The sequence below is a fragment of the Ctenocephalides felis genome, unplaced genomic scaffold (assembly GCF_003426905.1).
Source record: "Ctenocephalides felis isolate EL2017-DRISC unplaced genomic scaffold, ASM342690v1 CF-g0.4_SCAFFOLD_00823, whole genome shotgun sequence".
NCBI classification, from domain to species: domain Eukaryota; kingdom Metazoa; phylum Arthropoda; class Insecta; order Siphonaptera; family Pulicidae; genus Ctenocephalides; species Ctenocephalides felis.
This window is the reverse complement of record NW_020536977.1, coordinates 1-14,086: the sequence shown is the minus strand read 5'-3', so window position 1 is coordinate 14,086 and position 14,086 is coordinate 1. Positions and strand designations below refer to the sequence as shown.

Genomic DNA, 14,086 nt, shown 5'->3' with positions numbered 1-14,086 from the left:
TATTCTGATTGCTGTAAATAAAGAGATATAAAAAAAAAAAAAAAAAAAAAAAAAAAAAAAAATTGTTGCTTACATAATCGCTACTGTCTTGTACTTTAGAACCAAATTAACTAACTTCGGTGTTTGTATTAAAATAGACACATTCATGTACAAATAATAATAGTAACTATTCAGGTGTTTGGAATCACTTCTTATAAATGTAGAACTGGTGCTCGTAAATGTATACTGTAAAATAACATTTAGCAGGGACTTCAGTTTATATTGTTGTCTTTTCTAGATTGTTCAGTTTTTTTAAAGAATATGAGGTTTTATTTATTTTGACATATATACACAACAAATTCTAATTCATAGGTACCGATAAATTTTTGAATATTGTTTTAAATTTTCTATTGTCAGTGGACAAACTTTATCAATTTATAATTCAAATATCTGATAAGCATTATTCGACTACAAACCTTGAAAACTCGATCGTCTACAATAGTAATTTTACCATCGTGGAAATAAGCTATTCGACACGAAATCAATATAAAAGTTCACTCAATAAGATCAGTGTCGGCTGTCAGTGTTGATATCAAATAACAATCAAAATTACCAATATCAACAAGTAGTTGTAATTTAATTCCTCTGAACAATATGATACTGCGACACAGTAAGTGGAGCGTAATCTCCTTACAAGACATAATGTGTACATGGGCACACATATGACTGTACGGTAATTGTATTTATGCAAAACATTTGTGCGCTTCTCTTTCTAGGGCGCTTTTACGACTTTCCACGATATTTAGAGGATCTATATAAATACTTACGATGGAAAATATTGTGACGATTTATTTGACCTATAAGCACAATTAACACAATGAGCTCTAAATGCATAAGCTCTGTGCAACTTTTAGGATTCGGCTTGCCCAAAAATCAAATTATAATATTCAGACTGCTTTCATAATTTTCATTGAGTGTGTGCACTCTACAAAGAGAGTGAAAAATGTACTGATTTCTGTGACGACTAATCATTATCGTAGTATAAATTGAATATTGGTAGCCAATAAAGCCAATTGGAATGTACCATATTTGGCCTTTAACTCTGATGCTGTTCTAGTAGTCGTAGACATAACTCAAATTAAAATGCTGTGATGTAACAAAGCAAACAAGTTTAATGCATACTCAAGTAAAAAATTATGCAGCTTTCGATGAATTGGTGTGAAAATTCCTGTCTTTAACTGCTAGAGAAAAATTTCAAAAAACATTTAAACTTTATATTTATTTTTTAATTTTAATTTTTATATTTACAAAAAAAATTATTGTGAATACTACTTCATTACGGCGAACTTGATATCAAGCAGTTATGGTATCCATTTCACTTCAACGTGTAGATTAAAATTATGTTTTCAAGTGAAAAAAAATGAAGTCTTGCCACAGCATTGCTTCATCAAATAGCTTATAAAGTCAAGATCTGAGAGTAAAAAGGTCCACCACCAACATCCCAAGAACAAGTAAAGTTAAATATTATAACAACAATATTTAAAAATATAGGCAAAAGATATATAGCTAGCCATCACATTTATTCTTACGACGTCACTATCAGAAAATAAACGGCAATGTTTGAAAATCCAAAACAAATGTATTTTCTTCCGTTGTTAGTTTTTTTGGGGGGTTTGAGTACTGTTGTTTCGTTTACGATACCTTAATATTATTTTCAAATATACGTTATTTAATTGTTTTATAAAATGTATTGTTAATTTTAAGTTAGATTCAACACTATTAAACCTTACACGTGGGTAGGGTACAAAGGACCAACTGAACCTTTACCCTGTAAAGAGTGTGGACTATAAAAAATATAGTAAAAAAAATGATTAATTTAGGAATTAAAAGATATTTTACGAGACTCAAATTACATAAATAGTTTTTCCTAATCTGCTTATAATTATTCCTGACAAAATACCTGATACTGGTTGTATACAATGTTATCACTGTAAAAAATGTACGCAAAAAATTATATTTTTCATTGGTTAAATATTGTAGCTAGTATTTCGTGAATACACTTCAAAATTAAAAATAATAAATTGGATGTGTTTGCCCCCTGGCCGTCTCATTTTACCGCGCCTATGGGGTAAAAAGAATCAGGTAACAAATTTTTGAAAAATAGCAAAAACACATTACTATATTGATAAATTAGCTGGGAGTTATATTGAACATCCAATATAGTTGTTTGTATGATATGTGTTATTTGTTTGCTATTCACAATGTAATTATTCAAAGTCAAATTGGATTATATTTACTTTATTTTTCTAAGATTTTATTTTAAATGTGAAAATCGGTTAATAACCCCAATTACTTCAAATATACTATTTAAATCATTTTCTTATTCCTGTGAAAAATAAATGCTAAATCCATGGATTACAAATAATATTTCTTGACATTTTTATATTTATCGGAAATCAAACACTTTTCCGATTATAAAATATTTATTCATTTATGCCGTGATAAATTTCATAAATTTATCTGAACCAAAACTTTGCATAGTTCAAAACAAAAGATCCAACCATCACCCATGTCAATTATTAATTTTTGTCTCGCTTACTAAAATTGACGCGACCTGCCAATCTCCCACATATTCCCCCTCCCAGTGACGTTGTCACGGAGGAACCATTCGTGGGTGATTGTAAACATCTCAATCATTTGTTTTCACCGCTATTTCGTAGGCGGGTTTAATCCGATCTACTGAAACGGTGACATTTTTACCACGTATCATCAATTTGAAAGTTTTCGAAGATCGTGATAAAACTTCAAATGGGCCTTCATAAGGGTTCTGCAGAGGTCTTTTTGGTCCATCATTTCGAAGGAATACATATTTAGCCTTTTCTAACTCCTTGAACCTAAAGGTTGGTTTTACTCCATGCCTTGTGCCAGTCACAGGCCTAACCAATTTCATCTGCTTCCTAAGATTTTTTACAAAATCGGTCTCACTATGACTGGTCTCTTGGGTTGGTACCAGCATGGCACCCGGTAATCTTAAAGTCTCGCCATATAACATCTCAGCGACAGTCGCTTGAAGATCTTCTTTCCATGCTGATCGAATACCAAGCATAACCGTCGGTAATATCTCCGTCCAACGCCCAGTATTATGACATCTTATCGCGGCTTTTAATTGTCTATGAAATCTTTCAACCATACCATTAGAAGCCGGGTGATAAGCAGTTGTCCTGAAATGTGTAGTTCCCATTAATCGGTTGAGCTGCTCAAATAAACACGATTCAAACTGTCTACCCTGATCTGATGTAACTCTTAAGGGAGCTCCGAATCTTGCTATCCAGTTAGAAAAGAATGCTCTTGCTACTGTAGTTGCTTCCTGATTTTCTATAGGGATTGCTTCAGGCCAACGTGAAAAACGATCTACGCATGTTAGACAATAACGATATCCATCTGATAACGGCATAATCACGATATCGACGTGTACATGCTCAAATCGTGCTCCTGGCAATGGAAATACTCCCGGTCTTGAGACTATGTGTCGACTAATTTTTGAGCGCTGACATTCTAGGCAGCTGCGAGCCCATTGTCGACAATCCTTCTTAATGGAAGGCCATACATAATGTTGCGTTACCAATCTAATGGTAGCATTTGCTCCAGGATGCGACAAACCATGTAGGCTATTGAATATAGCACGGCGAAATCTTCTTGGTATCACCGGCCGAATGATTGGTTGAGATACATCGCACAATAACGATGTTCCCAATTCTTCAATAAAAATTCTTTTTAATTTAAGAGAATGGTCAGAATGTAATAACAATTGTGCCATGTCTATATCCTTATGTTGTTCATTTGCAATCGCCTTAAAATCTATATCACATTTGTTAACTATCTCTATACGGGATAAAGCATCTGCTACCACGTTATCTTGACCCGATACATGTCTGATGTCAGTCGAAAATTGACTAACAAAATCAAGGTAGCGAAACTGTCTCGGCGTACACTGGCTATCTTTCTTTTTAAACGCGTAAGTGATAGGTTTATGATCAGTATATATTACAAATTCTCTTCCCTCTACCATATGTCTAAAAAATTTTACAGCGTCGTAAATTGCAAGGAGTTCTCTGTCGTAAGTCGAATATTTCCTTTCTGTTGCATTCAATTTTCTCGAGAAAAAAGCTAATGGGCCCCATGCACCATAAATTCGTTGCTGCAACGCCGCTCCTATAGTGTGGTCGGAAGCATCACAAACTATAGCTAGAAGAGCGTTTAAACGAGGGTGCATCAATAACGTTGCTTCTGCTAAACTTTTTTTACACTTTTCAAACGCTTTCTCCATATTTGAATCCCAATTCAATACAGCATTCTTCTTCACATTACCACACAACTTGTTGGTTAACGGCACTTGTACTTCTGCGGCTTTCGGAATGAAGCGTCGGTAAAAATTTAACATACCTAAAAATTGACGTAACTGTTGCACTGTCTTAGGCCTTTCGTAATTTTGTATAGCTAGTATCTTGTCTGCTAAAGGTTTAGTTCCGTTGGCTGAGACTTCATATCCTAAAAACTTTACTTTTGGTTGTCCGAAGATACATTTTGCTGGATTGACTACAACACCGAATTCTTGCAACCTCTTGAATACACTATGTAAATGTTGCATATGCTGTTCGTGCGATTCCGATGCAACCAATATATCATCGATGTATGCATAACAGAAGTCCAAACCTCGCAAAATTTCATCCATGAACCGCTGAAAAGTTTGCGCTGCATTGCGTAAGCCAAACGTCATAAACGGAAATTCGAATAGCCCGAAAGGCGTAGTGATTGCAGTTTTTGCAATGTCTTCCTGAGCTACAGGGATTTGATTGTAAGCTTTCACTAAATCAATAGTAGAAAATATCACCTTACCACATAATGCTTGCGCAAAATCATGGATATGGCGAACTGGGTACCTATCCGGTTGAGTCCGCGCATTTAACCTGCGATAGTCTCCACAAGGTCGCCACCCAGAACCTTTTCGTACCATATGTAAAGGCGAAGACCAACAGCTCTTGGACGGTCGTGCTGTCCCTGCTTTAATCATTGCTTCGAACTCATATTTAGCTGCTTTTAACTTATCTGGTGCAAGGCGACGTGGTTTATGTGCTATGGGTGGTCCTGATGTAGTTTCGATATGATGTTGAGTAACAAGTTTGCACACCCCTAATGCAGTCTGCCGTGTTAGGTCTGGATACTCCTCTAAAATTTTATCATGTGAATACAATGTGGCTGTCATCATTTTAATAGAAGGTATAATTCTATTTTTCGATTGAAGTTGTTCCGTTGAATCTGCAGGGGTTTCAACTAATATACGTTTTTAACATCAATCGCGAGATTGAAATAAGCAAGTAAATCTACACCAATAATAGGACGCGACACCTCTGCTATCACGAAATTCCATGATAAAGTTTTGCTAAGTCCAAAATCTAACTTTAAAGATAACATACCGTATGTAGCTATCGGTGTTCCATTTGCTGCTGAAAGCCCAAATGAACATTTCTTACGGGGAAATTTCACCAAACTGCGCGGGTACACACATACATCGGATCCAGTGTCTATCAGAAAACTCACATTTGTCTCCTTATCTGTGATGAAAATGCGGCGTGAGTTATTTGGGCGTTTGTCACTAGTCGCCATTAGTGACCGCCCGTATCGTTTCCCGACTTAAAATTACATGGCGATATACACCTCCTCGCATGACTTCCGTAGCGTCTATGAAACCGACATAAGTTATCTTGTCGTCTTCTAAACGACACTTCCTTCTTATGATACATTTGAAGCTTATCCAAACGCTTTGAAACAGCTTCGATATCTTGACGCATTTGACGCAGATCAGCATTCTTTGTTTCAATCTCAGAGGTTTGTGCATCTGTAATCACAGCTACACGTTGCTGTGAATGGTTAATAAATAAGCGGTCAGCTAGTTCACCTACCTCTTGTATTGACTGTGCTCCAGAAGCAATCTCCAAAAATGGTTGAATTTCCACTGGAAGTCTGGATAACCATATTGCTTTAACTGCGTTATCGGTCATCGAAGTCCCGACTAAAGTCCTCAAATGACGTAGGTATTGAGAAGGCGTCCTATCACCCAAATCTACATCAGACATAAACAACTGCAACTTTGACTTCTCCGAAGTGCCTAACCTTGAAATTAACGTAGCCTTCAAAGTAGAATAAGGCTTCTCTTCAGGCTCGTTGATTATCAAATCTCGCACCTCTGTTGAATGTCTAATATCCAACCTGGTAACCAATAATCCGAATTTCTCCTTCTCATCGTGGATATTGGAAGATGCGAATGCCTTCTCTACCAAAGCAAACCAAAGTTCCAAGTCATTTGGAATAAATTCAGGAATGTGCAGTTTGTGGCAGCTAAAATGTCCGTGTTGGCGCGGCATAATATCAAACGACAGGAGTCACCACTATCGGAAATCAAACACTTTTCCGATTATAAAATATTTATTCATTTATGCCGTGATAAATTTCATAAATTTATCTGAACCAAAACTTTGCATAGTTCAAAACAAAAGATCCAACCATCACCCATGTCAATTATTAATTTTTGTCTCGCTTACTAAAATTGACGCGACCTGCCAATCTCCCACATATTAAAATAAAATTTTATTATTACACCCAAAGGGCGAGTTTCCGAGTAGTGTGAAAGCATCCTAAGGCATGTGTGTTTGCGAAACCATACGAAATCACATCACGAGTCTAGACTCCACTATAAGCTACTCACACCGTGAGACAGAATTACATTTATCCTTCGATGTAGATGATTTCCATAGTGTTTTAGAATCCACGAAGCGCAAGTCTCGTCTTAAAGAAATATATTTCGGCCAGATTGTATACGATCCAGTCGCGCAAACACAAAGGAACAAATAATAGGGTCTACGTGACCGTTACGCTTTCGACTCCACAACGAAGTACCCGAATGAATGTCTCGAACAGATTAAAAAAAATTACCTTACTGTTTTATAAACTTTGCGCTTGCCGCAATCGAATAAAACCCATCTGCATTATTTCACTATTACAATCAATTTGAATCGAGACACAATCGATTTAAATCAGGATTTTACAACTGAGATAGAGCGCGGTGTGTTGAATCCGAGCCAAACTACAAGTAATGATAGCAATAAATTGAGAAAATGAGATGAAATTTTATTCAACCAACCGTTCACAATCCTACAGATGTATGAATGAGTTTGGAGGAGAGATGTGTTCACAGGGTGCAGATCAATATGCATTTATTAGAAAAGCTTAAAATATGTAGCACACTTTGCAAAATCAATAATAACTATAATATAACTAGATGTTTGTATGCTTTATTATCGCAAATATCATTACCTGCAACGAAGTAGAAACATGCCATGCATTCCTATTTTTACAGAAGTTTTTTCACAATCAGAAAAATTTAATACCGATTATTAGCAATACAGGAATGTATAAAAATATGAAACTATGGAATGAAATGCATTTATATTTGTGAAGTTTCTAACTTAACTATTAATTTGATTTGAATGATACCTTTTGCATTGCAAAATTACAAAATTATCATCATATGATATGATTAAAAGTATGGAAAACCATCAATTCATCAAATTTGCTGTTAATCATCCCATGGTAATCGAATATAAAAGCATTTTTTAGACATAATAAGTCGTTTTTATTCATATCCATTAGAAAAACTTTTACCTTTAGAATAAATTCTGCACTTAACGTAAATTTAATTTAATAAAGGGTAAGCCGAGGCACGGAGGTGCAATTTTAACACGTATCAGGCAAACAACTATCAAGCTATGTTCAGTAAAATTCCTAGACAATTCCTTTGTATAGAAATATGTTTTTTTATTATTTTTCTTGAATTTGTCATCTGTCAGACAGTTTGTCAGGAGTCAAACAAATCCAATGTCTTATTTTCAGTGTTTAATAGATTTTGCGAAATAATAGTTACATTATTCAACCAATGCAAAATATAATTTTTAGGGTTACATCGTTTACATATATAGCACTTTATATAGCCTTGATTTTGTCAGAAATATTCACCAGCGGTTGAAATAATTATTAATTGAATTTATCTTTTATAAAATAGCCTTTTCATTAACACAATTTACTTATATATTTCCTATTTTCTATTGTTTACAGCTTTGTCATGGTAAATTGCAGTTGATTCTTTTTACCCCATTCACGTGTAAACTTCTATAAAGGTTATATAAATGTTGGTTAAATGGTTATAATAAAATGAATATATAAAATCAACAATACATCTTATGAAACAATTAAATAATGCATACTTAAAAAATATATTAAGGACTCTTAAACTAAATAACAGTGCTCACAACCTAAACAAGCTAACAACGAGAGAATATACTTCTGTTATTGATTTTCGAATATTGCCGTCTATCTTCCGATAGCAACGTCGTGGCAATCAAAGTAATGGCTAGTTATACATGGTTTTTATCTCTACTTTCAAATATTGTTGTTAAAAAATCTTAAGTTTACTTGTTTTTGAAATATCGGTGATGAACATTTTCACCCGCAGACCTTCAAGCCCTGCTTTACTTTAATCATATACTAAATAAAAAACTCGAAAACAAAAAAAAAACCAACTATAAAAACTTTTGTTATGACTATTGATACATCATTGTTTTAAGATCATCATACGTCCAGGATTGGCCGGGACAGTTCCGATTTTACGCGTTTCATCCCGGTTTTTTGTAAAAGCAATATTTGTCCCGGTTTTAGGTATTTTATCCCGGATTGTCCCGGATTTTTAAAAATAGTTTGATTGCCGATATTTTTTTAAATATATTTCAACTAGAAAATTTGAACCGGAAAAATGTGCATATAAGTTCTTCACGCTCACACATATCCCGGATTTCATGCAAAAAATATGGTCACCTTTTACTGTTTATTTCCTGATAGCGAAGTCGTAAGAATTAAGGTGTCGGCTGGTTACACATCTTTTGCCCTAAAATAGTATTGTTAAAAAATTCTATACTCTTCTTGTTTTTTGAAATAATGATGGTGAACCTTTTCACGCGTGGTCTTCCAATCCCGCTCTAGCCTATAATTTATGTAGATATGACCTGTACCATGTTTTCCTCTGAACCATCTGATACTTTTTGCGTTAGAAAATTACATAATTATCGTCGCCTGCTAAAAAGCACGGAACAACATTAATTAGTCAAATTCACCTATTTATCGCCCCATGGCAACCGAACAGGAATCAAAGCATTTTCGGCCTGGCGGCATCGGCATCGGCACGAGAGATCAGGCCTCCTTGATTGGGCTATTTACGGTTCCGACGTTTATAACACATCCCGACATGCCACACATGCGACATTTATGTCTGGTTATAAATTTTAGCGAGTCGTACGCAAGCAGCCGAGCAAAAGGCAGCCGACACACATGTCATTTGCAGCGGCACTTCAATGGCAACATTTAATAAAATCGATGTTGTCATTTTCTCCAACTCTTTTCCAACGTGTACGACGCTGAAGTGCCATTAAAGTCCTGTCAGACGATCTGCACACTAACAATGCATACGAGATGAAATATTACATTATCTTATATGTATGTATATATACGTACGAGATTTATCATTGGGAAAAGTTGTAGCACGTGGGGATAGTGTGCTGATGGATTTAAACGGTGTATCTTTATGAATGAATTATATGTTTTTTTCACATTCAAAATCAATTTATGAGCATCAAGAATTCATAGCATAGGGACTGTAAATTAACAGGCCAATTCTGCCATAAAATAGACAAATTTTATGGCAATGCTATGTTACGCTGATTTTTCATATAAAATGGTACTAGAAACTGTCAAAATGCTAGGTTAGGTTTTATATCTAAAACGCCTGACTGCACAGCAACTACACAGCATATCGACAGTTTTTAGTACCACTTCATACAAAAAGCAGCGTAACACAGCCTTGCCATAACATAAGTCTATTTTACGACAGAATCTCTACTGAAACGAAATACTCAACCTTATTAAAGTAATAAAGGCACAAACACTGATTGAAAATTTTAATTATTAAGTTGCTCCTGATGCTTATGATTTGCTTGCAGTCTCTACCTTACAATTATTTTACTCATTTATATATATACGAGTATATATATATATATATATATATATATATATATATATATATATATATTTTGTTTCAACAGTCATCATAACCACACGTTTTTTAATATGTTGTTTCCTTAACCTAGTGTTATTAGAATGCAACCCTAGTTAACCATTAAAAATGTATTGAGATTGTTATTAAATTCTAACACTGATAAAAAAATATAACACCAATACCCCTGAGTAACTATTCACAGTCAATATTATAAATTAGATCTATCCATCCCAAACAAAATCTTATGTCAATACTACTTGCTATTAATTTGGTCTTAAAATTTTGCAAAAAATTCAACGGTAAAATACCATATCAAACCCAATCATACTATTTAATATGCTTCATGTTGAAATTGGTACAGATTTACAGGAGAGCATGGTAGTATAACCCTAAAAGCTGATGCTTCTGGCAGTTATTGGCCATCGAATGGCTATTTTCACATAATATTATATTTTAGATCTATAGTCTCGCCTAAAAACTAATATAAAATTACTGCTTGATATCACATTGGCCAAAGTGGTGGATATTAAACCTACTTCCTAGGGATACGAAAACATGATCCTAAGATTCTTCAAAAAACTCAAAGGTAAAATATCATATTGAGCCCAATCATACCATTTAATATTCTTCATGCTGAAATTGTCGCATGTGTGGCAAAATTATGAAAAACTTTTTTATTTGCAGGAGATCATACTGGCCATCTTAGAGCCATTCTATAGTCTATAGAAAAAAATTAAAAATATGAAAACAAATGCTGCCATTGATCAATTGGTAGGCTTTGTTCAATTAATTTTAACTATTTAATAAAGTATAAAGTATCTAAGTATTTCTGTTTAAAAATGTCAAGTATATGAAATGAAGTAAAGCTACCCGAAATTGAAAGACGATTTAACCTAAATTATTCCAATTCAGATCCTTGGTTCTTGCTCCCATACATTATCCTGTATAGTAAGCATATCCGATAATATGCCCATTAGTTTGAAACATAGATCATTGATGTGAAAAATGGTTCACAAAATGTCAATATAAATTGATTATAAATATTAAGCAGTCTAAAAATACCAAAATATTGAAATTTACGTTATAGTATTTTTATTCACGCGTTTGAGAAACCTTAAAATATAAAGATCGGATCATCAAGAATAGCAGTCACTTTACCTAATTTTATTATATAAAAGCAACATAAACTAATTGATTCAATAATAAAAATATGCATCTTGTACAAAAATATGAAATTTATATATATTGAACGAAATCGCAAGAACCGTTTTAGCACCACAACCTCCAAACAAGCCTACGTCGAAATTGAGAAATGGCTCGACGAGAGGTAATTAATACATAAGTTTTACTACTGGCCCCTTTATAACGTCTCAGAGTAGATATCACCAAATAGAAGCACTTGAAACATCAAACGGCCATAACATAAAATGTACGGATCGCTCGCCTGGCAAAGCAGATGGTAAAGTTCAACTGGCAACTTGTTCTGAACTATAATACCTTATCTACTACACATATCTTTCACAATGAACGCGTGAGCTACAATGTTAAATAACAGTTCGCGTCAAAAGTAATTCATTAAATAAACTTGGCCGGAGGAGCAACAGAGAGAAAAATATCGGAGGGAGAGGTAAACACTATATATATTAAATGTCAATTACATCAATACCTGGATAGAATAGCTTTTGATGTGGATTTTTATAAAGATTTATAGGCTTATCCTTTTATTATCTACAGGTAGGGTAAGTTTCAGTAATCGCATTTTTTTTTTTTGATAAATTTACCTTTCATTGCCTTCTGACCATTTTGGCATATCTTTGAAAATATGAATGTATGTGATTGTATATGTGTTAGTGCAGTGGCGTACCTAGGGGGGGGCGGTGGGGGCGGTCCGCCCCGGGCGGCACTTATTTTGGGGCGGCATTTTTTAGTTTATTTATACCTAGTTGTAAAAGTAACTTATTCATTTATATTTATTAACTTCCGTAGGGTAAGTTATAGTAATGGACCGACAATCGAAAATGAAATTTTTTACATTTTTTCACGTTTTGAAGGTTTCTGAACATTTTGGCATACCTCAGAAAAAATAGAAGTGTGTGTGTTTCGTGTGTCCGCATTTTTTCGTTCACGTTTTCGTTCGCCTCGATCAACTGATTTGATGGTACAGAAAATAGAAATCGAGTTTTTTGAGAAATCAAACATCCGATTTGATTGATGCAAAAAACTTCAATTTGTAATGATGAGGAAAGTGGTGATTAGTTTTTCGCAAAGGCAGAGATACCAAGCAAAATGTGCAAAAAATATCTGTTTTTGAGAGAACTAAGCATCCGATTTGAATGATTCAAAAAACTTTCTACGTGGATTTTATTTTGAATTTTACCTAAAGTTCAAATGCTCACTTATATACTTGAAATAAATAATTTTAACTTTGTAATTCAGTTTATATATTTCTTAGAAATATTAGACAATGCCCTTTATTTCAAATTTGATTGAATGAGTTTTGTTTATTTACTTTTTTGTAAACATATATAAGTTTCAGTATTTATAATTATATATTTGAAAACATTTAATTTTCCTCGAATATATCACTACTGTACGGGAAGTTCCAGCAATTTGCCTTAACTTACAATGCCATACACCACTAGTTAACATCCCCAAGGAGATGTTTATGTTTTCATAAAAAAATCCGAATCGCTAATTTTATGTTTTCTCGACGTTTCAAGCCATTCTGAATCGAATGAGACCAAATTTGGAAAAAGTATGTGTGTGTATGTGAACAGATTTTTTTTCGTAAATTGTCGTTTTTTCAAAAACGGCTAGACCGATTTCAAAAATTTAAAAGACACTCGATGTATATCGATGAGGACTATTGTTTGTCAGTTTTGTGCGACGATCGGCCAAGCTGTTTCTTTATAAATCGCAGAAAAGTGAAAAATTTTTTGTCTACGTTTTAGCCTGCAATTCTGAATTGATTTAGAAAATTCAAAAACCGTTCGAAAGATATTAGATGGGAATCGTGCTGATTAGTTTTTGGTAGAGATCGGCCGGGCCGTATTCTTAATAAAGTTTTATAAAAAAAAATCGACGATTTTTATGATTATTTTTTGACGGTAGATACCATAGTCTTCTAGATCATACTAAAATATTACGGTCCTACGACAACTGGTTTAGCTTTAAAAATTCGTCAAAGTTTGCAAAAATTAGAATGGTCTTTTTGGCATTTGTCAAATTAGACCTTTCATCGACGTTTTCTCAAAAACGCCTGAACCGATTTCAGAAATTTAAAAACCATTTGATGTATCTCGATGAGGCATATCGTTTCTCAGCTTTGTGCGACGATCGTCCGAGCCGTTTCTTTGTAATTTGGAAAGAAGTGTTATACCTTTTGTCCACATTTAAGCTCATACTACCGAACCGATTTTAAAAAATTAAAAACTGTTCGAAAGATATTAGTTGGGAATGATACTGATCAGTTTTAGGTGAAAATCTACCGAGCCGTTTTCCTGTAATTAACTGTTGAAAAAAAATTTAAGCCGATTTTTATGAAACTTTCTTTGGCGATGTATATTATTGCCTTATAGAACTTACTGAATTATTACGGCCTTACGACAAGTAGTTTAATTTTAAAAATTTATCAAAGTTAGAGAAAATGTTTTTTTGACGTTTGTTAAAAATAAAATTAGATTTAGTTGGTATAACGATAGTGTACTTGGTCTTGAACATAGTAAACCATTAAAGTCCTACGGAAACTGGTTCAATTATAATTATTGATTTTTGAAAATTTGCTTTTAGAAAATACTCTGTGCAATAAATCCACTCGGAATACTTTTAATCACTCATAAATTAATTTATTTTTTATTGATTAAGTCGATTATTTACACATTTCGGGAAGTTCATGTAACTTGCCTCAAGGCAAAATACCAGTACCAACTAGTTTTCTTTCTTGAATTA

At 33.8% G+C, this 14,086-nt stretch overlaps 1 protein-coding gene across 1 annotated transcript; it reads right to left on the bottom strand.

The window, feature by feature from the left end:
- Positions 1-5,642: 5,642 nt before the first annotated feature.
- On the bottom strand, positions 5,643-6,401 carry LOC113369917. Its single transcript, XM_026610538.1, has one exon. It carries the CDS (start codon positions 6,399-6,401, stop codon positions 5,643-5,645), a length of 759 nt encoding a protein of 252 aa, XP_026466323.1.
- Positions 6,402-14,086: the final 7,685 nt, after the last annotated feature.

Excerpts from the sequence above, each read along its gene's own strand:
- LOC113369917 (XM_026610538.1), bottom strand. The coding sequence starts at position 6,401 with ATGCCGCGCCAACACGGACATTTTAGCTGCCACAAACTGCACATTCCT.